Source organism: Hoplias malabaricus, chromosome 7 (assembly GCF_029633855.1).
Source record: "Hoplias malabaricus isolate fHopMal1 chromosome 7, fHopMal1.hap1, whole genome shotgun sequence".
In the NCBI taxonomy this organism is placed as follows: Eukaryota; Metazoa; Chordata; class Actinopteri; order Characiformes; family Erythrinidae; genus Hoplias; species Hoplias malabaricus.
In genome coordinates this window covers 46,044,298-46,069,494 of record NC_089806.1, presented here as the reverse complement: position 1 = coordinate 46,069,494, position 25,197 = coordinate 46,044,298, and the positions used below count along the sequence as shown (strand labels likewise).

Genomic DNA, 25,197 nt, shown 5'->3' with positions numbered 1-25,197 from the left:
TCATCACCTTCCCCTTTCATTAAAGTTGTGTTGACCATAGTTAATGTACATAAAGAAAACAGTTTAAGGAGCTTGTTTTGTTCTGCATTTCCAGATGTAGGTCTGAGATAATGAGTCTCTCTCTCTCTCTCTCTGTCTCTCTCTCTCTCAGGTGTATTCAGGGTGTTGCTGGAGCAGCTGTATCTAAACTAAATGAAGCGTCAGGTTGCTAGTGATCTCTCTCTGGAGAAAAGCCAGAGGCTCGAGGGAGCATCACTCAGAACAGATATGAGCACATTATCCCCATAACTGTTCACAATGGAGGGGAACGGAAGCTGACGTCCTCCTCCAAAAGCCTCTCACAGAAAGTGAGGACAGTAGACGGTGGGGGGCAGTGGACAGTGGAGATGAATGGAACCAGATGTCCTCCTCTAAAAGCCCCTCACAGAAAGTGAGGACAGTGGACGGTGGGGGGCAGTGGACAGTCGAGGTGAATGGAAGCAGACGTCCTCCTCTAAAAGCCTCTCACAGAAAGTGAGGACAGTAGACGGTGGGGGGCAGTGGACAGTCGAGGTGAATGGAAGCAGACGTCCTCCTCTAAAAGCCTCTCACAGAAAGTGAGGACAGTAGACGGTGGGGGGCAGTGGACAGTGGAGGTGAATGGAACCAGACGTCCTCCCCTAAAAGCCCCTCACAGAAAGTGAGGACAGTGGACGGTGGGGGACAGTGGACAGTCGAGGTGAATGGAAGCAGACGTCCTCCTCTAAAAGCCTCTCACAGAAAGTGAGGACAGTAGACGGTGGGGGACAGTGGACAGTGGAGGTGAATGGAACCAGACATCCTCCTCTAAAAGCCCCTCACAGAAAGTGAGGACAGTGGACGGTGGGGGGCAGTGGACAGTGGAGGTGAATGGAACCAGACGTCCTCCTCTAAAAGCCCCTCACAGAAAGTGAGGACAGTGGACGGTGGGGGACAGTGGACAGTGGAGGTGAATGGAGCCAGACATCCTCCTCTAAAAGCCCCTCACAGAAAGTGAGGACAGTGGACGGTGAGGGACAGTGGACAGTGGAGGTGAATGGAAGCAGACGTCCTCCTCTAAAAGCCTCTCACAGAAAGTGAGGACAGTGGACGGTGGGGGACAGTGGACAGTGGAGATGAATGGAACCAGATGTCCTCCTCTAAAAGCCCCTCACAGAAAGTGAGGACAGTGGACGGTGGGGGACAGTGGACAGGGGAGGTGAATGGAACCAGATGTCCTCCTCTAAAAGCCCCTCACAGAAAGTGAGGACAGTGGACGGTGGGGGACAGTGGACAGTCGAGGTGAATGGAAGCAGACGTCCTCCTCTAAAAGCCTCTCACAGAAAGTGAGGACAGTGGACGGTGGGGGACAGTGGACAGGGGAGGTGAATGGAACCAGATGTCCTCCTCTAAAAGCCCCTCACAGAAAGTGAGGACAGTGGACGGTGGGGGACAGTGGACAGTTGAGGTGAATGGAAGCAGATGTCCTCCTCTAAAAGCCTCTCACAGAAAGTGAGGACAGTGGACGGTGGGGGACAGTGGACAGGGGAGGTGAATGGAACCAGATGTCCTCCTCTAAAAGCCCCTCACAGAAAGTGAGGACAGTGGACGGTGGGGGACAGTGGACAGTCGAGGTGAATGGAAGCAGACGTCCTCCTCTAAAAGCCTCTCACAGAAAGTGAGGACAGTGGACGGTGGGGGACAGTGGACAGGGGAGGTGAATGGAACCAGATGTCCTCCTCTAAAAGCCCCTCACAGAAAGTGAGGACAGTGGACGGTGGGGGACAGTGGACAGTCGAGGTGAATGGAAGCAGACGTCCTCCTCTAAAAGCCTCTCACAGAAAGTGAGGACAGTGGACGGTGGGGGACAGTGGACAGTGGAGATGAATGGAACCAGATGTCCTCCTCTAAAAGCCCCTCACAGAAAGTGAGGACAGTGGACGGTGGGGGACAGTGGACAGTCGAGGTGAATGGAACCAGATGTCCTCCTCTAAAAGCCCCTCACAGAAAGTGAGGACAGTGGACGGTGGGGGATAGTGGACAGTCGAGGTGAATGGAAGCAGACGTCCTCCCCTAAAAGCCTCTCACAGAAAGTGAGGACAGTGGACGGTGGGGGACAGTGGACAGTCGAGGTGAATGGAACCAGATGTCCTCCTCTAAAAGCCCCTCACAGAAAGTGAGGACAGTGGACGGTGGGGGACAGTGGACAGTGGAGGTGAATGGAAGCAGACGTCCTCCTCTAAAAGCCCCTCACAGAAAGTGAGGACAGTGGACGGTGGGGGACAGTGGACAGTGGAGGTGAATGGAAGCAGACGTCCTCCTCTAAAAGCCCCTCACAGAAAGTGAGGACAGTAGACGGTGGGGGACAGTGGAGGTGAACGTAAGCAGACGTCCTCCTCTAAAAGCCCCTCACAGAAAGTGAGGACAGTAGACGGTGGGGGACAGTGGACAGTGGAGGTGAATGGAAGCAGACGTCCTCCTCTAAAAGCCCCTCACAGAAAGTGAGGACAGTGGACGGTGGGGGACAGTGGACAGTGGAGGTGAAGGAAGCAGACGTCCTCCTCTAAAAGCCTCTCACAGAAAGTGAGGACAGTAGACGGTGGGGGACAGTGGAGGTGAACGTAAGCAGACGTCCTCCTCTAAAAGCCCCTCACAGAAAGTGAGGACAGTAGACGGTGGGGGACAGTGGACAGTGGAGGTGAAGGAAGCAGACGTCCTCCTCTAAAAGCCCCTCACAGAAAGTGAGGACAGTGGACGGTGGGGGACACAGGGCTGGTGTCTGACTGTAGTTGGAGAAGGGGGTGGTGTTTAAACCCAGTCCTGGTGGAGAGGGACGTGCAGGACGCTGGGATTAGTCGTGATGTCCACTGTATTCTCCACAGAGACTCTGTAGACGGTGAAGGTGCTGCTGGAGGAGGAGAGGAAATAAAATTGTTGGAGACGTGGAGAGTTTCTCTACAATCAGCAGTTTTAAACATTTCTTTATTATTTTTTATATTATTTTTTATATTATTATTATTATTATTATTATTATTATTAGTGAAGTTGGCATTTCTAAATGATATAGAAATTGACCTCTGATGTAATATTTATTTTTACGTTGGTGAACACACGGGGGCGCTGCAAACCACTTAATACTACAACATTTACTTTATTAGTCTCTCTCTCTCTCTCTCTCTCTCTGTATCTCTCATTCTCTCTCTCTCTCTTTCTCTCTCTCTCCGTGTATCTCTCTCTCTCTCTGTCTCTCTCTCTCTCTCTCTCTCTCTCTCTCTCTGTCTCTCTCTCTCTCTCTTTGTATCTCTCTCTCTCTCTGTATCTCTCTCTCTCTCTCTGTTTATTTTCCCTTTCTCTCTTTCTCTTTATTTCCTTAAATTCTTTTCTCTCCAACTGTTCTTTTCTCTCTCTCCACTCTTAAATTAATTCATTCATCGTCTGTAACTTCTTCATCCTGTTCAGGGTTGTGCTGGGTCCAGAGCTAATGCCAAGTCACAGAGAACAAGCAGGAACACACACACAAACACACACACTCACACACACACACCTGTGGACAGGTTCACACACTCACCCAGTCACTCTCAAACTCACCCAGTCACTCACACACACTCCCCCAGTCTCACTCACACACACTCACCCAGTCACTCACACACACTCCCCCAGTCACTCTCAAACTCACCCAGTCACTCACACACTCACCCAGTCACTCACACACTCACCCAGTCACTCACACACACTCCCCCAGTCACTCTCAAACTCACCCAGTCACTCACACACTCACCCAGTCACACTCACACACTCACCCAGTCACTCACACACTCACACACTCACCCAGTCACTAACACACACTCCCCCAGTCACTCACACACACTCCCCCAGTCACTCTCAAACTCACCCAGTAACTCACACACTCCCCCAGTCACTCACAGACTCACCCAGTCACTCTCAAACTCACCCAGTCACTCACACACTCCCCCAGTCACTCCCCCAGTCACTCACCCAGTTACACTCACACACTCCCCCAGTCACTTACACACACTCCCCCAGTCACTCTCAAACTCACCCAGTGACTCACACACTCACCCAGTCACTCACACACTCACCCAGTCACACTCCCCCAGTCACTCACACACTCACCCAGTCACTCACACACACTCCCCCAGTCACTCTCAAACTCACCCAGTCACACTCACACTCACCCAGTCACACTCACACACTCACCCAGTCACTCACACACTCCCCCAGTCACTCTCAAACTCACCCAGTCACTCACCCAGTCACACTCACACACTCACCCAGTCACTCACACACACTCCCTCAGTCACTCTCAAACTCACCCAGTCACTCACACACTCACCCAGTCACTCACACACACTCCCCCAGTCACTCTCAAACTCACCCAGTCACTCGCACACTCACACAGTCACTCACACACTCACCCAGTCACTCACACACTCACCCAGTCACACTCACACACTCACCCAGTCACTCACACACACTCCCCCAGTCACTCTCAAACTCACCCAGTCACTCACACACTCACCCAGTCACACTCACACACTCACCCAGTAACTCACACACACTCTCCCAGTCACTCTCAAACTCACCCAGTCACTCACACACTCACCCAGTCACACTCTCAAACTCACCTAGTCACTCACACACACTCCCCAAGTCACTCTCAAACTCACCCAGTCACTCACACACTCACCCAGTAACTCACACACACTCCCCCAGTCACTCTCAAACTCACCCAGTCACTCACACACTCACACAGTCACACTCACACACTCACCCAGTCACTCACACACTCACACAGTCACTCACACACTCACCCAGTCACTCTCACACTCACCCAGTCATTCTCACACTCCCCTAGTCACTCACACACACTCACCCAGTCACTCACACACTCACCCAGTCACTCTTACACTCCCCCAGTCACTCACACACACTCCCCCAGTCACTCTCAAACTCACCCAGTCACTCACCCAGTCACACTCACACACTCACCCAGTCCCTCACACAGACTCCCCCAGTCACTCTCAAACTCACCCAGTCACTCACACACTCACCCAGTCACACTCACCCAGTCACTCACACACACTCCCCCAGTCACTCTCAAACTCACCCAGTCACTCACACACTCACCCAGTAACTCACACACACTCCCCCAGTCACTCTCACACTCACCCAGTCACTCACACACTCACACAGTCACTCACACACTCACCCAGTCACTCTCACACTCCCCCAGTCACTCACACACACTCACCCAGTCACTCTCACACTCCCCCAGTCACTTACACACACTCCCCCAGTCACTCTCAAACTCACCCAGTCACTCACCCAGTCACACTCCCCCAGTCACTCACACACTCACCCAGTCACTCACACACACTCCCCCAGTCACACTCACACACTCACCCAGTCACTCACACACACTCCCCCAGTCACTCTCAAACTCACCAAGTCACACTCACCCAGTCACACTCTCAAACTCACCCACTCACTCTCACACACATCAAGTCACACTCACACACACCCAGTCACACTCACACACACCCAGTCACTCACACACACACACACCTGTGGATAGTTTCACACACTCACCCAGTCACACACACACACTCACCCAGAGACTCAGGAGCAGTGGTAGTGACACCACCCACAGCGCCACCGTGTGACACGCTCCTGTAACAGCAGGCAGTAATTACAGAAAGAACAGTGTGTTTATATTTTACTCATTTTTTATTTTTTTCAGAGATAACCTCAAAAGCGAGGCATACAATAATCTCATGTAGGTTTTCTCCAAACTCGGCACCAGACGCAGAAATACAAAATTTACTTCAGGAAACAGCTGAGTGTGAAAAATTCACTGGAGTCACAGTCTATTACAAAACGAACAAGTAAAACCAGCCCCACCCCCAAAACACAGAGCAGAGCTCCACCAGAGTCTGAAAAACACCGGGAACTACATCCTTCAGGCCTCAGAAATGACACAGGGTTCCGGAGCCCTAGAGCGGCAGGCGCCAGGCGACACATCTGCTCTGAGGGAACGGTTTACAGACACTAACTTAGAAAACACTGTGGCCACAAACTCTCCAGGTATTTTCAGGATTTAGAAACACATTTTCTTGAAGACACAATATTAAACATTTTTAAATATGAGTTAATACTGTGGTATTATATAAATACTACATTCATACATCTGCCAATATTTAAAAACTGCCGTTTATTCCCTCAGAGTAGATCTCCCCCCTCCCTCCGGTCGCTCTGGGGTCTGTACAGAGTTAAGAATCAAAAACACAATCATTACTGTCCCGAACGGAAAAATGTGGACAGAAAATCATAAGAAATACATCAAAAGCGCTGTGTCTCAATACGTAACCTTGGGTTTACACAGGCATCACAGACAGATCTCACCCCTATTTATTTCAGCTGTGTTTTATACAGTATTTCTAAGAAAAATTAAAAAAAAAACAAATAAAAAACACCTGTCTACATAGGGGCTAGGGAGTAGGGAGCACACTGACATATTGAGGCACAGCCCTAAGATACGGATGGCTTCACTGAACACTAGCAAAGAAGTAAACACCATTAAAACATTCAATACGTCATAATATCATGCACTAAAAACATTTTAAAAGCAACGTGTATTTCAAAGATACATTATTTATTTATTTACTATTTTTTATGTTTTTGTTTATTTTATCATAAAATACTTGGCTATTCCACAAAGAACAAACATAAGTAATGGCATGGTATTGTCGGTAGGAAAACGTGTGGAGAAGACGTGGTGCTGCTTTCGAGTCCAGTTTGAGAAGTTCGTAAGTACGAGAAAAAAAACTCTTTTTTTGTGGTTTTTGTTGGTTTTTTTACATTTATAGCTACCACCGAAGGCTGGGTGTTTAAGGGAGAAATGTTAGAATGTCACAGCTCAATTTTCCCTCAAAAAACTACAACGTAAAGCCAATCTCGTAATTATTGCGTAAATATTTCGTAGTATTGTCTGGCAGGATGTGAAGGCAGCATGACGCCTCCTCCGTCAGTAGTCGTCACATTGTGAGTAAGCTTCTGTCGTTCCACGTAGTTGTGAATCATAGGGTTTTTTTTTTTTTTTTGGTTTTTTTTTTTTTTTTGGTTTTTTTTTTGCCGATCATTGTTTTGACCTCGTTCTGCTGATGAAGAAAGAAAGTGGTAAGAGCGCCCCCTGCTGGTTATGATTAACAGTGACTATGAGGTGATTCTGTGTCCCATACTCAGTATTTTTCTAAGTATATAACGTACCATAAACAAGAGAAATACAGTTCTTACGATTGTAAACACAATTATAACAACAACAGTCGTGTGCAAAAGTTTGGGCACAAGTTTTTTGTTGATTTTCTAAGTTAAAACGAGTGAGGCATCCTCTACAGAGAATATTTATATTCACAGAAATAATGCAAAATGTGGCCTCTGCAGGTCAATACAAACAGGAAGTAATGGCACAACTTTACATTACTGTTTATCGTTGACCAATAAATAAATAGAAACTGCGCCCCCTGTGGGAGATGTGTTCACTTTAGAAAATCAGTGTTGCTGAAACTGTTGAATATTACTGTGTATTTAATCTCTGTGTTTGCAGCTGCTTTGCTTTAAAATCTTTACCTTTATTTCCACCTGATTTTATTTATTTATTTATTTTTTTTTCTGTGGAGAAATGAAAGGCCTCGGCCAGCAGGTGGCACTCTTCTGAGGCTATTTTCACTCAGAAAGTCAACAAACACATGGCATGTGACCAGGAGTGTCCAAACTTTTGCACGTGGGACGTTTGTGTGTTTAATCTCTACAGTTATAGCTCTAGTTTCAGCTTCAGGTGATTTTGTGTAGAAGTGCATGGCCTGAGCCAACAGGTGGCGCTGTTCTGAAGGTTCTCTCTCCAGGATCGCGGACATGCCGGGACGTAGAGGGCGTAGAGAACACAGAGAGCTGTTAGAGGTTCTGTGGTCAGAGGGGATAGTGCTGGATATTGATGTGCTGGTGGAAAGGGGCGTGGCTTCCGTAGAGCTGCTCGTGGTTTACCCCCGTGCACACGGACTCGTGGTTACTCAGTACCATGGAAAGATACTTCGCCTCCTCCGTCAGTCGCTTCACCTCCTTCCTCAGAGCGGCGTTCTCTTTCTCCAGACTCTCGCTCTCCTGCAGGTAACACACACAATATGGTTAATAATTAATATTTAAATGTAATTATTGTGCATAGTTATAATATAGTCCAATAATATTAGGTGTACAAACAGGTTTTCAAGTGTGTAGTGTATAATTCATTCATTCATTCATTGTCTGTAACCCTTATCCAGTTCAGGGCGAAAACACTGGGTGCAAGGCGGGAACACACCCTGGAGGGGGTGCCAGTCCTTCACAGGGTGACACACATTCACACATTCACTCACACACTCACACCTACAGACACTTTTGAGTTTATAGAATATTCAGGTTCTGTTTTAAATCACTGAAGTGGAGGTGCATATCTCTAAGATTTTAGAGAGACACACACTGCCTTCAAGGTGATGTCTTTTTCAGGGAAGTCCATGGTTTTTTCAGCAGGACGGTGCCGGGCCTCATTCTGCGTGTGCATATCTACGTAGACACAGAGTGCGTGAGCGTCCTGCGCCCAGATCGGTCTCCTGTGGTTGTCATGAAGAGGGGAATCAGATGGCGGTGACCACGGACTGTGGAGCAGCTGGAGTCTCGTATCGAGAGAGAACTCCACTCACAAACCTGCAGCACTAAGTCTCCTCAGTTCCCAAACGCTCCCACAGCGTCAGTAAAGGAAAGGGGATCAGAGAGTTCTTTTGTCGTTAAATAACAATTCAGGAGAATTCACACAGCACTGTCCTGACTTTACTGTAGTTTACATTGGAAATGTTGTTTGTATTATTATATAACTGTTATAATATTCTATATAAATAAATAAATACAAGAGAGAAATGCTGTATTCTTTGCATGACATAGGGGTTTGTTTGATTGACATTTTCTGGTAAATGCTGTGTGTTTTTGGCAGATGACGTGAGTGTAGAGGTGTGCTAAGCCTCGCTTAACTTCCCGCTTGTCCTCTATCTGTCTTTCTTTCTTTCTTTTTACTACACTGAGAAGCCTCAGAGGCCACAGAATAGCCTTCCAGTTAGCGTTAGCGTTAGCGATCGGGGTATGCCCCTCTGACGCACACATCACTCAGTGGCTGCTGTTACCAGAAATGACAGTGGAACCCTCCCCCTCCACACAAACACACACACACACATACTCACACGCGCGACTCAAAAAAAACTACAGGAAACAAGTCATACGGAGGGAAAATTCAGTTTCCTGTTTATCATGCAAGAATGCGATGAGAAGAAACCACACAGTTGCAGACACTAATACACACTAATACACACACTGACACATGCAAACACACATACACATATAGATACACTCACACCTTATCCTGCTTTAACATATGCATACACACCCGCGCTAGAAGAGAGCTTTTAATATTTATACTCTTATAAAACACCACTGGTGCTCACTGGAGCTCAGCACGCTAGCAGGAGAACACTAGACACCTGCATCTGTTATAATATAATTATAATATATAAGACTCTAATTATAGCTAATAAACACCTGTGTTGATTAGCAGTGAGAGCTGAGGAGGACTAAGTTGAGAGAGTGTGAGGCCAGGGCTCTGTTTACGGAGGGCTGTGGCATCTTCAGCAGGGAATTCACAGTGACAGACCCCAAGTCTTTTTATATGTTTATGACAAACATGAAAGCTTCCTCTTTTAGCAGGTCACCTCTGTGTCTGAGATGATGTCCTACAGTTGAGCTGGACTCGTGCGTGTTTTGTTGAGTTACTGCAGAGAAGCCTTTTTTTTTTTAGCTTAATACCGTATTATATTTTGGATGACATCTCCACTGTGCTGATATCTTTATCTGATGGAAACTGCTCAGAAGCCTGAAGTGTGTTTCCCAGCAGGTTGTCGTTATCAGATGCTCTGAGACTTGTTTCCTGATTGATTTTATCGCCCACGTGTGTAGCATTCACTCCTACTGCACTCTCTCTCACTCTCTCTCTCTCTCTCTATCTCTCTATCTCTCTTCTTTCTGTAGAAACCTGTGGTCGAGGATCCACTGACGCCTTACTTAGAAGTGACCTCTGGCTCAGCTCTCGTTTAAATCGTCACGTTTGGGAAATGATCATACACTTCTTATCAGCCAGAGGTGCAGAGGAGTGTGTGAGGGTAGAATGCTGCAGTTAGCATGATGCTAACTGGTGGTCTCGTCTGAAATTTGGTTCTTTAGCTTTAGCCCGAGTGGCTATGGGCTGTGGGATAAAGCTGGGTTCCATTTGAACTCAGATTTCTGAATTTCCCAGTTCCGAGTAGGAAATGCAAGCTCTAACACCCACCACGAGTCTAATTTGTTGCTCGGAAAATCTGAAGCGCTTCACTAAAGACCTATTCACACAGAGCACTGTGAGATTTTGAACGCAGTGGAACCTTCACACCAAGTCCGGCGTGTTTTAGTCTCGACTCTGAGATCACGAGAAGACGCTAGAAACTGATTCACTGAGTCGGAGCGATGATGAATTTATCATTTTACTGTAAACACAGCGACTGAACGCCACACTGACCCCGCCCCCGTCTCCAGAACGACGCGGGGGTTCAGCAGTGTTTCTGAGGCTCACTGGGGGAGTGTGAGGCTCCTCTCAGTGAAAGAGATTATATTTTCTTTAACCGCCACAGTTTAGTTCACAGTGTGATGATGGGTTTTTAATCTACGAACAAAATGAGCTGTTCAGCCGCTGTCTTCCTGATCATTTGATTTGTTTGTAACCATGACAACGGCTCTCTGATTGGTCGGTCTGATTTGAACGCATCTGTATAATGCAGAAAACAGAACAGGTTCTAACTGAAAGTCTGTGAAAGTGTGTGAAGGAGACTCTTTGTTTTCAAAAATTGACGTGCGTTCCAAGATGGCTGCCCACATATCAACAAGAACAATAGGAACAAGCTAACAATGAAAACCCAGGGCATAGAGTGTGATTGCACTGGCTTTTGTGACATCACAAATACAGTGGATGCAATACGGGGAATTTTACTGTGCTACATCGTGCTCCTTCATTAAAATGTTAGAGTGCTGTTTAGCCAGGTTTGTGCTCAGTAATAGTGAAAGCTCAAAAGGATGGGTTCTCCAGGATCTAGCACTGGAAATAGAACCAAGTAAAGACCACAGGAACTGGGTGGAGCGGGTGGGGCAAAGGGTGGGGCAAGGCAGGGCCGTTGTCCGCTCTAGAGAAAGTGAAAGGATGTGAGTAATACTGCTCTCCTTCACTTCAGTTCTGAGTAAGAGTCAAACACAGTAACTGTGAGTCTATTACAGTCTCTACACACACCTTCAGCCACGAGATTACAACCACCATCAATGAGACTCAGGCCAGGACCCTGTCCACGCTCAGCACTCCACCTTCCTCTGAACACTTACGGTCAGTTCTGATCACTGCACACCGGGAACTCCCCTGAGTTCTGGAGATTGACCACAACATTACAACCATCACAGTGTGGCCCTCAGATCCTTACACTGACCATTTCTCTTCCTCCTGCTCCACCATCAACTTCAAGAATGGGCTCACTGCCTGAAATAAACCCTCTTTACATTTGAGAAAAGAAGAGAGGAGAAGGGAAGAGAAGTGAAGAAGAGAAGAGGATAATAGGCCAGAAGAGAAGAAATGAGAAGAAAAGAAATGAGAGGAGTAAAGAAGTGAAGAGAGAACTGAAGAAGAAAAGACAAGAGAAGAGAAGAGAAAAGAAGGGAAGAGAAAGGGGAGATATGAGAAGTGAAAGGGGAGAGATGAGAAGAGAAAGGGGACAGATGACAAGTAAAAGGGGAGAGATGAGAAGTGAAAGGGGAGAGATGAGAAGAGAAGATGAGAGAAAGGGCAGAGATGAGAAGAGAAAGGAGACAGATGAGAAGTGAAAGTGGAGAGAAGAGAAGAGAAGAGAAGAGAAGAGAAGAGAAGAGAAAGGGGACAGATGAGAAGAGAAGAGAAAGGGGACAGATGAGAAGTGAAGAGGGAGAGAAGAGAAGAGAAAGGGGAGATATGAGAACTGAAAGGGGACAGATGAGAAGAGAAGTGAAAGGGGAGAGATGAGAAGAGAAATGGGACAGATGAGAAGTGAAAGGGGAGAGATGAGAAGAGAAAGGGGACAGAAGAGAAGTGAAAGGGGAGAGATGAGAAGAGAAGAGAAGAGAGGGACAGAGACGTGGACATTTTTCTAACGAGATGCACAGTCGTGAGTTTGGCCGCTCTCTCTCTCCCACGCCAGTAATTAATGCCAGAATCGGAGGCAAACATGAACAGAGCCTCAGCCAAGTGTGAAGCTCCACAGAAGCCATGACGCATCGCCACATGCTCACAGCTCCACGTAAACACACCACACAGCGCTAGCTCGCCCGCTAGCCTCCGCGCTAGCCTGGCTAGCCTCGCTCACAGAGGGGCTAATGAGGACGAGGGCCTTGTTTACTGCAGTAGACGTGTTTATTTTGGTATTGGACATTAACCCCTGATCTTACATCAGTTTCCTCTGAAATAAAGAGCGTTAATCAAGAGTCTGTCCCCCGCGTCCTCCAGTGACAGTCTCCGCTCTTCAGTTGGTGTCCGAATATTGCTGTGAGGATTTGATGGCAGCTAGCGAGGATAGCTCGGACCTGTTGGATCTCCATCACCCCTGAGAACACAGTTCTAATGCTGGGAGGATTTACACCCCTCTGGTGGACTCTTGGCATTGAGTTTAGGGACCTGAGACTCCAGAGAGACACGTGTGGGACTGGTGGAGATCATACACATGAACATTTTATTTCTCATAGGTTTCTCTGAAAAGGCTCAGCCCATTGAACACCAGACGTCGTATGAACGTTATTTTTCAGGCTGAATCTGGTCGGTTATGGCCTTCAGTTTAGTTTAAGTTTAGTTCGAGAGGTGTCTTTATTCCAATCATTTACCAGTTTCCAACCAATTTTAAAAATAGAGGGACATTTCTTTTTGCAGACGTCTTTTCGCTTTTCTCTTCCAACAAAATGTAATCTCTGGCCAAACCTTATTTTCAACGTCTTTTGCTTGATGGGTTTAGGAGACTTAATGGTGACCGGCCTAAAACCTCTTAGAAATAAGTCTCTGAGTTTCTTAGAAAGAATTCTAAAGAATGAGACAAAAATGAGACACGAGACATGAGAGAGATTAAGGAGAACGCAGGGTCTATTTCATCTTCATTAAGATGGCCACTAAAACTCAAGAGGAGACACGTGAGATCACTAATGTTTTAATTTTAGGAGACTTTATCTCACATTTGAGCAACAGGAGACATGCTAAAGTCTCCTTTGTCTGTCTCATAGTTGTCTAGGAGAAACTAGAGAGACATTAAATCTTTCTTTCCTTTGGAAAGTCTCTACTTAATTTTGTTAAAATTCCTCAGTTCTCACGTCTCCTTTTTTGTCTCATCCTTTTTCTTCTCAGAAATGTTATAAGAATCACCATTATGTCTCCTGAGCCTTTACAGAGCCACCTACCAGCAATGCACTCTTTTTGGGTTCTGTTCCCAGTCCGCAGTTCAGAACGGAGGTGTATTCACAGCACAGAGAGCAGCAGCAGAAAATAAAAATCAGTGTGACATCTGCCCGATGTGTTTGTGACGGGGTTATGTCAACGTTTAGCGACGGGGTCCAAGTAAAGTGTTGCCGACTCATGTTCTTTTCACATCTCTGGGATTTTTTGCACTTGTTGTGAGAGTGTTGCTGCTGGGTCTGAGTCTCAGACGCGCCATGTGTCTCTGTGTTACAGAACTGAGCTGCACGTGTCCGCACTGGAACAGAAAGACGGCGTCTAGCGGAGCAACAAGGCGTCTACGACGTCGAGGAGCGTTATCGTGACTTGGCGACTCCCTGGAGCTCGTGAGTTCTGAGACTTGGAGAGAAAGAGAGGGAGAGAGAGAGATCCTCTCACAAAGGAGCAGGACTTTTAATCTGGAGATTATTCTCTCAGTTTGTTGTTTCAGCTTGTGTTATGGGCTAGTGGCCCTGTCCATGAGCAAGAGAAGCAGCTAATGGCTAACAAGCTAATACTAAACCTGGAGACATTACAGCGAAGCCTGTGCTACATCAAATATATACATACACACACCAGCACACCAAACCCTCTGGAGTCCATCTGCTCATTCTTAGCCCCCCTCACCACCTCATGTGATGTGCTGGTGTGGAGTGGATCAGACACAGCAGTGCTGCTGGAGTTTTTAAACCCCTCTGTGTCTGGACTGAGAACAGTCCACCGACTGCTGTGTCTGATCCACTCTACACCAGCACAACACACACTAACACACCACCACCACGTCAGTGTCACTGCAGCGCTGAGAATGATCCACCACGGGTTTAACAGGTTTAAAACCCCAGTGATGCCACAGCCATACATAAATGTGAGTTCAGGAAACACACACACACACACACACACACTCTCTCTCTCTCACTGTCTGTGGACTGATGTACACTGTGTCAAATAAAAGAACACAATAAAAGTCCTGGAGGTGAAACACGGCTGAATGAAATTAACACAACTTTAAAATCTACAGTTAATGTAGAGTAAGGTACGATATTGTTCCCTAATTAAAGGCACAGTGTATGTCCTAATTAAAGGTACAGTACATGTCCTAATTAAAGGCACAGTGTATGTTTCCTTGAGGGAATCAAAACAGAGACAAGATATTAACTTTTGTATGAATGCAAAAGAAATCTCTCACCAGGTGAAGGCTGTCAGCTTTCTGTGTTTGCCTCTGTCTGCTCTTCTGTGCCGCGATGCGGTTCTTCTCCCTCCTCATCACCTTCCTCATGTCGTCTGATGAACCCTGGAGAACGGTGAAGAGGTCACAGACCTTTAAGCAGCTTTAAAAACATAATACGCAATACCACAATACCACAATAACATGTCCATAGCACTTCTACAGTAGGACCTAGTTGCCAGTGTCAGTCAAAGATCCTGTATTGTTTACATTTATTTAAAAAATAATGGCAGCCATCTTGTGTGACACCCACTCTGTGGAGCCTAAACGGATACATTCAGGGAACACAAGGTAAATGTAATCAGTGTTCACTTTCATAAAATATTAACTCCAACTTTAAACTCCACTCTAACCCAGTGCCCAAAGTAGAACAAAAACCCCACCCCAGCTGCAGACACCTGAGCCCACTCCCCTCCCACCTCTGCCCTCTGTTATCGCTCAGATCTAAAGTCTGACATTATTAGATAAAGGATCACAACCTTTTCCCTGAAGTCTGAGGTTCAGCGTGACGTTCGTCTGAAAAACCCACAACAACATCTTCATCATACACCTATTTCCACCAGAAACTTCCCCAGACGGACCCTCTGTGTGTGTGTGTGTGTGTGTTCGTGTGTGTGTGTGTGTGTGTGTGTGTGTGTGTGTTCGTGTGTGTGTTCGTTCATGTGTGTGTGTGTGTGTGTGTGCGCGCGCGCGTGTGTGCGTACATGTGCGTGAGAAACAGATTGTGTGAGTGTTTTTACCAAAGTCTTAGAAAACTACAAATACGGTGGCCTTCACAGACAAAACACAGGAGGATTTTACTGTTCTGACCCCTTTTCAAGCCGTAACACAACGTTTACAAAACAAGAAACAAGAAAAATAAAGCAGACTGTGACAACTTTAACAGAGAATGAACATTAAAAATATGTTTGATTTGTTTGGTATTGTTTAGATTTGTGTTATAATTGTCACTTATATTAGTGTTATATTAATTAAGGGCTTTACCAAGCGATAATTACGGTGGCCTGTAGGGTCAAAACACAACGAAGCACAAGGGACAACAGCATCAACAGGGGACATACAGGAGCTATTTGTGCTCGCTGCGTGGGTTGAATTTCGTTTTTAGAATTTGTTTTCCTACTTAAGTGAAATTCTGTTGTGTGTGGACTCTCTGGGCCACCGTATAACACCCAGCACTAACCTTTAGCTGACTACTGTGAGATGAATTATTGCCACAGGTTAGTAAACACAGCAATCGCAACTTAGCAGGTCCCACATGGATTGAAAAGCTAGCTGTGTGCAAGGTGGGTATGCGTTGTGTGGGGGAGCTCTCAGTGAGACGCAGGTGGGCTGGATATATTGGAAAATATCTATCTATTTAAGGGGATCCAAATGGGTCCAGGGTTCAAACCCGTTTTCTAGCGTCACTGACAATGCAGGGCCTCCGTATGTGGAGGCTAACATTTAGCTGGAGGAATAATAAATAGTTCAGTGTCATGTATTTTCACTAACCTAGTTTCCAGAAACCTTTTACTAACCTCCATTTGGCTCCTGACATGCTAACACTGAGGCTTTGTGCAGCTAAGCTGCTAAAGCTAATCAGACTGTCTGACCCCAAAACCTCCAAAAATCTCCAAAATCTGAGATAGAATTGGCACAAAGTCTGAACTTTAACTTCTGACGCACTTTCTAAGCAGATTTTAGGGTGTTTTAGGCTAGCGTCAGGATATAAACAAGATTAGCGTTAGCATTGAGACATAACTTGTGGAGTTCGTAACCCTTCAGCTTATAAAAATAGAAGTGGTGTGCTGATTAAAATCAGTGTTAAATTAAAGATAGTGAACATATTTTTCACAAAATTTGAGGCTTTTTTTTCGTGAGGTTTATCAGATAAAACATCAACAACATCAGAGGAACATTTTCCCACGGACAGACCCTCTGTGAGAGAATATAAACAACACCATGACTGAATGAAGGAATGTGTACTTGGGCCAGTTAGCTTTGGTGGCACTGTGGACATGTCATGGAGGGGTTTATTACCTCCCTGCTGAAAAAAAAAACTGAGACTAGCAAATTCTTTTGCTATTTTATACTGGTTTTAACCTGGTTTATGGTTATCCTTTATACTGGTTATACCTGGTTGGTTTACACTTTTTATACTGGTTTATATTTCCTTGTTTTACACTGGGTCATACTGGTTTACACCTACTTGGTTTATGCTGGTTTATACTGGATTACACCTGCTTGGATTACTCTGTGTTTAACAGGTTTATACTTGTTTACACTGGTTTATATTTGTTTACACTGGTTTATACTGGTTTATGCTTGTTTAAACTGGGTTATACTAGTTTATACTGGTTTACACTGGGTTAAACTGGTTTATACTCGTTTACACTGGTTTATACTGGTTTAAACCTGCTTAATTTACACTGGGTTAAACTGGTCTATACTCGTTTACATTGGGTTAAACTGGTTTATACTCGTTTACATTGGTTTATAATGGTTTAAACCTGCTTAATTTACACTGGGTTAAACTGGTTTATACTCGTTTACACTGGTTTATACTGGTTTATACTCGTTTACACTGGTTTATACTGGTTTAAACCCGCTTAGTTTACACTGGGTTAAACTGGTTTATACTGGTTTACACTGGGTTAAACTGGTTTATACTCGTTTACATTGGTTTATAATGGTTTAAACCTGCTTAATTTACACTGGGTTAAACTGGTTTATACTCGTTTACACTGGTTTATACTGGTTTATACTCGTTTACACTGGTTTATACTGGTTTAAACCCGCTTAGTTTACACTGGGTTAAACTGGTTTATACTTGTTTACACTGGTTTATACTGGTTTATACTTGTTTGTACTGGTTTACGTACACCCTTGTGCTTCCAAAAAACATCTTGCTGTTTTTTTCTTTTAGCAGGGTAGTCTGTAATTTGCCACTGAAGCAAATCTTCAGGAGACAAAGTCTGGATTCCTCTGTGTGTGTGTGTGTGTGTGTGTGTGTGTGTAGTGACGTTCATCTTTGAGCTCAAAACAACAACATCAGAGCACACTTTCCATTAAAAACTTCCCCGCACACACTGTGAGCGTGTGGGTGTATCAGAAGTTCGCTCAGAAAGTCCTCCTCAGATTCAGAACCTCAGTCTGGACCCATGTGAACCATGTGATCGGAGGATTGTGTACACAGCTGATGAGGACAATTTTTTACCCTTCACACTAGGTGTTGGAACACTGTGGTGAGGATTTGATACTATTCAGCCACATAAACATAAGAGAAGTCAGGATCTGGTGTTCAGTTCTGTGCTCCAACTCACTCCAAAGTCATAGATATTAAAGTAACTATGCGTTATAAAAGATGGTGTCCACAAACGTCTAGCGGTCACTGAGGGCTGAAATGATGAATGATGAGTGATGAGGGAACTCGGCTGGTTCCGGGTGTGGTGGGTTTACTATAACGGCAGTTTCATAATCACTAATCACTCACACTACTCATAAACATCATCGTTCTTTCACTCTCACTCTCGCTCTTTCTGCTCACCTTTCTTTATCTAATGCACACTTCGGTCATGTTGGGGTTCCTTCAGTGCCCCCTACGCTTCAGTGTTCCCTAAACCTCAGTGTTCCCTAAACGTCAGTGTTCCCTAAACGTCAGTGTTCCCTACACTTCAGTGTTCCCTACACTTCAATGTTCCCTACACGTCAGTGTTCCCTACACTTCAATGTTCCCTAAACGTCAGTGTTCCCTACACTTCAGTGTTCCCTACACTTCAATGTTCCCTACACATCAGTGTTCCCTAAATGTCAGTGTTCCCTAAACGTCAATGTTCCCTAAACGTCAATGATCCCTACACTTCAGTGTTCCCTAAACATCAGTGTTCTCTACACGTCAGTGTTCCCTACACTTCAGTGTCCCCTACGCTTCTGTGTCCCCTACGCTTCAGTGTCCCCTACACTTCAGTGTTCCCTAAACGTGTGTCCCCTACACTTCAGTGTCCCCTATGCTTCCGTGTTCCCTAAACGTGTGTCCCCTACACTTCATTGTTCCCTACGCTTCAGAGTCTCCACTACATTTCAGTGTTCCCTATGCTTCAGTGTTCCCTTAACGTGTGTCCCATACACTTCAGAGTCCCCTACGCTTCAGTGTTCCCTACCGTTCAGTGTTCCCTACCGTTCAGTGTTCCCTACACTTCAGTGTTCCCTACCGTTCAGTGTTCCCTACCATTCAGTGTTCCCTACACTTCAGTGTTCCCTACATTTCAGTGTTTCCTATGCTTCAGTGTCCCTACACTTCAGTGTTCCTTACGCTTCAGTGTTCCCTAAACATGTGTCCCCTACACTTCAGTGTTCCCTATTCTTTAGTGCCCCCTACGCTTCAGTGTTCCCTACCTTTCAGTGTCCCCTACCCTTCAGTGTTCCCTACACTCCAGTGTTCCCTATTCTTTAGTGTTCCCTACGTTTCAATGTCCCCTACGCCTCAGTGTTCCCTAAGCTTCAGTGTTCCCTATTCTTTAGTGTCCCCTAAGCTTCAGTGTTCCCTACGCTTCAGTGTTCCCTACGCTTCAGTGTTCCCTATTCTTTAGTGTCCCCTACCCTTCAGTGTTCCCTACACTCCAGTGTTCCCTATTCTTTAGTGTTCCCTACGCTTCAATGTCCCCTACGCTTCAGTGTTCCCTATTCTTTAATGTCCCCTAAGCTTCAATGTCCCCTACGCTTCAGTGTTCCCTACGCTTCAATGTCCCCTACGCTTCAATGTCCCCTACGCTTCAATGTTCCCTACGCTTCAGTGTTCCCTATTCTTTAGTGTCCCCTAAGCTTCAATGTTCCCTATTCTTTAATATCCCCTAAGCTTCAATGTCCCCTACACTTCAATGTCCCCTACGCTTCAATGTCCCCTATGCTTCAATGTTCCCTATTCTTTAATGTCCCCTACGCTTCAATGTCCCCTACGCTTCAATGTCCCCTACGCTTCAATGTCCCCTACGCTTCAATGTCCCCTACGCTTCAGTGTTCCCTACGCTTCAGTGTCCCCTACGCTTCAGTGTTCCGTACACGTATGTGTTAAATCACTGTTTATTGCTCATTCCATTAAAACTGTCTGATCTCCAAATCCAAGGGGATAAGTGGGAAACACCTGAAGGACGGCCCCCTGAAGGAAACAGGACGGCCTGAAGGACCTGAAGGACGACCACCCGTTACTGAATTCAGTGGTGGTCCGGCAGCGCTCAGGGCGTCTGGTTCTGTTTTAGCTGGAATCCTCTTTAATTGCTGTTGATTATTGTTGGTTGTTTTAATTGAAGTGTATTAACTATCAGACCCTGAGCCATGTCCAGTTTCTCTGTTCTGCTTTTTACAGCAGCTCAGCGTTCAGTTCTTCTCCAACAGAAGCCCACATGGAGGTGTGAGAAATACACACACACACACACACGTTCTGACAGGCGCAGCTAAAGCTAAGAGTGAGTAATGGACTGTGGGTTACTGCGCTCCTGCTGCGCACAACAGCCACACAGTTCAGATCTGTATCACACACTGTTTCTAATTTCTGCTCTATCTCTTTTTTCTCATTTTAACTTCAATCTGCTTTAATGCTTTTCATCGCCTTGTGTTTTCTTCTTCTTTATTTTGCAAAGCTGTAAAAACTGCTTCTGTAAAACACTTCAAACAAGTGTGCTGTAATTTTAATGTCGATTAGCACATGTCACAGCGTACAAACACTTTCAGTTTAGTGACCAATGACTGGAGCCTGGAACATATCGACCAATCACAGAGCGGCTAACAGGATCTGACACTCAGAGAAGAAGAGGGTGTGTGTGTGTTGTTGTTCACACGGAAGCAAGGTGCTGTCCCTCGCAGCAGAGAAGACGAAGGGGAATGAATGAATGAGAGATGAAAGACAGATAAAGTATTGAAGTCTGAGAGAAAGAGAGAGAGAGAGAGAGAAAGAGAGAGATGTAGAAGGGTGTCCTCCCGATAATCAGCTTAAACACAAATTCCTCTCTAAACCACTTGCAAAAGCATAAATCTTCAGAAGAGCGGAAACACTGATGAAGAAGTGATTCTGATGGACAGATTGTGTGGAGAGTGTGAGAGGAAGAGAGAAGAGAACAGGAGTGTGTGTGTGTGAGAGAGAGAGTGATGGAGAGATATAAGAGAGGGAGAAAGGCATGCCAGTAAATGAAACTGAATCCACAAACAAAAGCAAACGATCACAAACGAGTGGAAACACTGATGAAAGAGTGATACTGATGGACAGATCGTGTGAGAGAATGAGAGAAGAGAACAGGTGTGTGTGAGAGAAAATGAGTGATGGAGAGATAAAGTGAGAGAAGAGCACTTCATGCCAAATTTCTTTAGAATCCACATGCAAAAGCAAAAGAGAGTAGAAAAGTAGAAAGGCTGAGGGAGAAGTGATTCTGATGGACAGATTGTGTAGGGAGAGAGTGAGAAAGAGAGATGAGAAGGAAAAAAGAGTCACAGGTTGATAAAGAGAGTGATAGAGAGAAAAACAGAGAGTTGTACCTGTTTATTTCCCGGTGAAGGGGATTTGGTGTAGCTGGTGTCGTTGCTGTCAGAGCCTTGAGCCATAACCAGAACAATCCTTCACTAACTTCTCCTCTATTCTCTCTCTCTCGCGCGCGCTCTCTCTCTCCCTCTCTCCTTCACCCTCTCTCTCTCTCTCTGCAAGTGTGTGTGTAGACGAGAAGTGAGTTGAGTCCACCACGGTTCACCGCTTATTGCGTAGCGAATGTACCTCCCTCTCTCTCTCTCTCTCTCTCTCTCTCTCTCTCTCTCTCTCTCTCTCTCTCTCTCACTCACTGCCTAATTAGCTGTGAGTGTGTGTGTGTGTGTGTGATGTGGTCTAGAAAATCTCCTTTCTCTAGACTGGAAGTCACATGACCCCTGGAAATTTCACATTAGAAAAATACTGAAGCCCTTTGGGCAGAAACCCCAGAAAGAGTTGCAGAGGAGGGAGAAGATCATTCTCTCACTTTTTACAAAAACAGGCCATTTGTACAAAGGGGGTTTACACTTTCACACACAGGCCTCAAACCACACACACAGCCCTGATGTGATGTATCTGTCAAAGAGATTTTACTGCGCTGCTGCAAGTGAAAGTGTTTCTCAGTTTAATTCAAAGTGAGTTTATTGGGTTTGATGTGTTTAATGTGCCGTGAGAGAATGAGGGTCTGAGCTGAGTAGAGTTGAGGTGAGTAGAGTTGAGGTGAAGTGGGAGGTGTTGAGTTGATTAGAGTTGAACTGAGTAGAGTGGAGCTGAGTAGATTTGAGATGAGATTAGTGGTGTTGAGTTGATTAGAGTTGAGCTGAGTAAAGTTGAGGTGAAGTGGGGGGTGTTGAGTTGATTAGAGTTAAGCTGAGTAGAGTTGAGGTGAGGTAGGTGGTGTTGAGTTGATTAGAGTTGAGCTGAGTAGAGTTGAGGTGAGGTAGGTGGCATGGAGTTAAGTGGAGTTGAGGTGAAGTGGGTGGTGTTGAGTTGATTAGAGATGAGCTGAGTAGAGTTGAGGTGAGGTGGGTGGTGTTGAGTTGATTAGTGTTGAGCTGAGTAGAGTTGAGGTGAGGTGGGTGGTGTTGAGTTGATTAGTGTTGAGGTGAGTAGAGTTGAGGCGAGGTAGGTGGTGTTGAGTTGAGTTGAGCTGAGTAGTGTTGAGGTGAGGTGGGTGGTGTTGAGTTGAGCTGAGTAGAGTTGAGGTGAGGTGGGTGGTGTTGAGTTGATTAGAGTTGAGCTGAGTAGAGTTGAGGTGAGGTGGGTGGTGTTGAGTTGAGCTGAGTAGAGTTGAGGCGAGGTAGGTGGTGTTGAGTTGAGTTGAGCTGAGTAGAGTTGAGGTGAGTAGAGTTGAGGTGAGGTGGGTGGTGTTGAGTTGATTAGAGTTGAGCTGAGTAGAGTTGAGGTGAGGTGGGTGGTGTTGAGTTGATTAGAGTTGAGTAGAGATTAAAGTTGAAATTGGTCAAGTGGATCTGGGTTGAGTTGAGTTAAGATAATTTGAGTTGAGATTAGTTAAGCAGAGCTAGGCTGAGCTGAATTAAGTTGAACTGAGTTGAGTGGAGATAAGTTGAGTTAAGTTTAGTTGAGATTAGTTAAGCAGAGCTGGGCTGATGGTGTTAATTTCAGACAGGTTTAGAAAATATTTCCTGCTGCAACAAAGTGTAAAAATAAATAATGTGTGTGGGGTGCGTGTGTGTTATTGTGTGTATGTTAGTGTGTGTGTTATTGTGTGTGTATTATTGTGTGTGTTATTGTGTGTGCTAGTGTGTGTATTATTGTTAGTGTGTGTGTTAGTGTGTGTATTATTGTGTGTGTTAGTCTGTGTGTTAGTGTGTGTTTTATTGTGTGTGTTATTGTGTGTTAGTGTTTGTATTATTATTGTGTGTGTTATTGTGTGTGTTAGTGTGTGTATTATTGTGTGTGTATTATTGTGTGTATTAGTGTGTGTATTATTATTGTGTGTGTTAGTGTCTGTTATTGTGTGTGTTAGTGTGTGTGTTATTGTGTGTGTTATTGTGTGTTAGTGTGTATTATTAAGTGTGTGTGTGTGTTAGTGAGTGTGTTATGTGTATTAGTGTGTGTGTGTTATTGTGTGTATTATTGTGTGTGTTAGTGTGTGTTATTGTGTGTGTGTGTTATTGTGTGTGTTAGTGTGTATTATTAAGTGTGTGTATTATTATTGTGTGTGTTAGTGTGTATTATTGTGTGTGTATTATTGTGTGTATTATTATTGTGTGTGTTAGTGTGTGTGTGTTATTGTGTGTGTTAGTGTGTGTGTGTTATTGTGTGTGTTAGTGTGTATTATTAAGTGTGTGTATTATTATTGTGTGTGTTAGTGTGTATTATTAAGTGTGTGTATTATTATTGTGTGAGTTAGTGTCTGTTATTGTGTGTGTTTGTGTGTGTGTGTTATTGTGTATTATTAAGTGTGTTATTGTGTGTTAGTGAGTGTGTTATGTGTATTAGTGTGTATTATTGTGTGTGTTAGTGTGTGTGTTAGTGTGTGTTATTGTGTGTGTTAGTGTGTGTATTACTGTGTGTGTTAGTGTGTGTAATACTGTGTGTGTTAGTGTGTGTATTACTGTGTGTGTGTTAGTGTGTGTACTTTTGTGTGTGTGTGTGTTAGTGTGTGTATTTCTGTGTGTGTGTGTGTGTGTATTAGTGTGTGTATTACTGTGTGTGTTAGTGTGTGTGTGTGTTGTGGGTGATTTCCCTGGTTGTGTGATGTATAGAGCAGCTGCACTGTGACATGCATGAGGCTCAAAAATTCCACCTGACCTCAGCCTGCTTTTCTTTAAACCTCTCTCTCTCTCTCTCTCCCTCTCTCTCTCTCTCTCACACACACACACACACACTCTGTCTCTTTCTCTCCCACCCGCATGCAAAGCAGTCGCTTCCTGACAATGATGCAAGTGATGCAAGAAATGCAAATGTGCAAATGATGCCCAGTGCCCAGAAACTGAGCTCCTGATTTCCCTGAGCTGACGTTATAAGACACACACACACACACACGCAGATATACAAATACACACAGAAATACACTACACACACCGCCCGGCTAGTCTCACTTTTCCTCATGTACTGTGTGAAAAAGTAATGTTCAGAAGAAAGTAATGCCAGGAAAACACAGTGTTGACTGCGTCCTGACCCTAAATACATGCCGTAAAATATTTACTGTAAAGATTTGCGCAGCCGGAGCCCCACGGTGCCTACACAATACAGTGCCCCGCTTTAACAGAAATGTGCTGTAAACTGTCGACAGGAAAAAGCACACAAAATCATTCAATAAATTTCTGTATTTCAGAGAAAACACTTGCTTTGAAAGCTGAGGTGAAGTTTGGTGTAGCCTCTGTGTGTTTGTTTACAGTGTAGTTCATTAGCTAAAGTTTTTAATACTTTTTAAACAGTAGTGCTAGTCTAGATTGTCCTTGTGAGCTACGCAAAAATGACACAAAAATAAAACAAAACAGGGTTTAGTGCAAACAGATCTAGAACGCAAACAGTTTAGTGCCTGAAGTTGGATTAGTTTAGCACTGGAGCTACAAGGCTAATGCAGCGAGCTGGTTAGCATAGTTAGCTTAGTTAGCATGGCTCGTGTGGTTGCTAAGTCATCACCCCCTCACCTCAAACAGTGTACAGTTAATGTTACATATAAAAATTAATCTATAAACTTTATCAGTATTATCAGTAAACAACTAGTTTTATAACACAGTGCTGGGCAGAGCGCAAGGAGACGGCGGACCACTGTTGTTCCACTGAGGACAGAGTTGGAGGTCCACTAGTGTTTTACACAGCGTTTTCTGGGCGGACCGCTGCTGATTAAACAGAATTTTAGACAAAATCACACATTTTAGCAAATCTGATAGAGTGTGT

At 45.0% G+C, this 25,197-nt stretch overlaps 1 protein-coding gene across 1 annotated transcript; it reads right to left on the bottom strand.

Moving 5' to 3' along the window:
- Positions 1–7,197: 7,197 nt before the first annotated feature.
- batf (basic leucine zipper transcription factor, ATF-like) lies at positions 7,198–21,491 on the bottom strand. The gene is made up of 3 exons (XM_066677806.1): positions 21,342–21,491; positions 14,799–14,903; positions 7,198–8,175 (listed from the first exon to the last, which is right to left on the bottom strand). The coding sequence occupies exons 1-3, from the start codon at positions 21,405–21,407 to the stop codon at positions 7,984–7,986; spliced, it is 363 nt and encodes a 120-aa protein (XP_066533903.1). The 5' UTR covers positions 21,408–21,491; the 3' UTR covers positions 7,198–7,983.
- Positions 21,492–25,197: the final 3,706 nt, after the last annotated feature.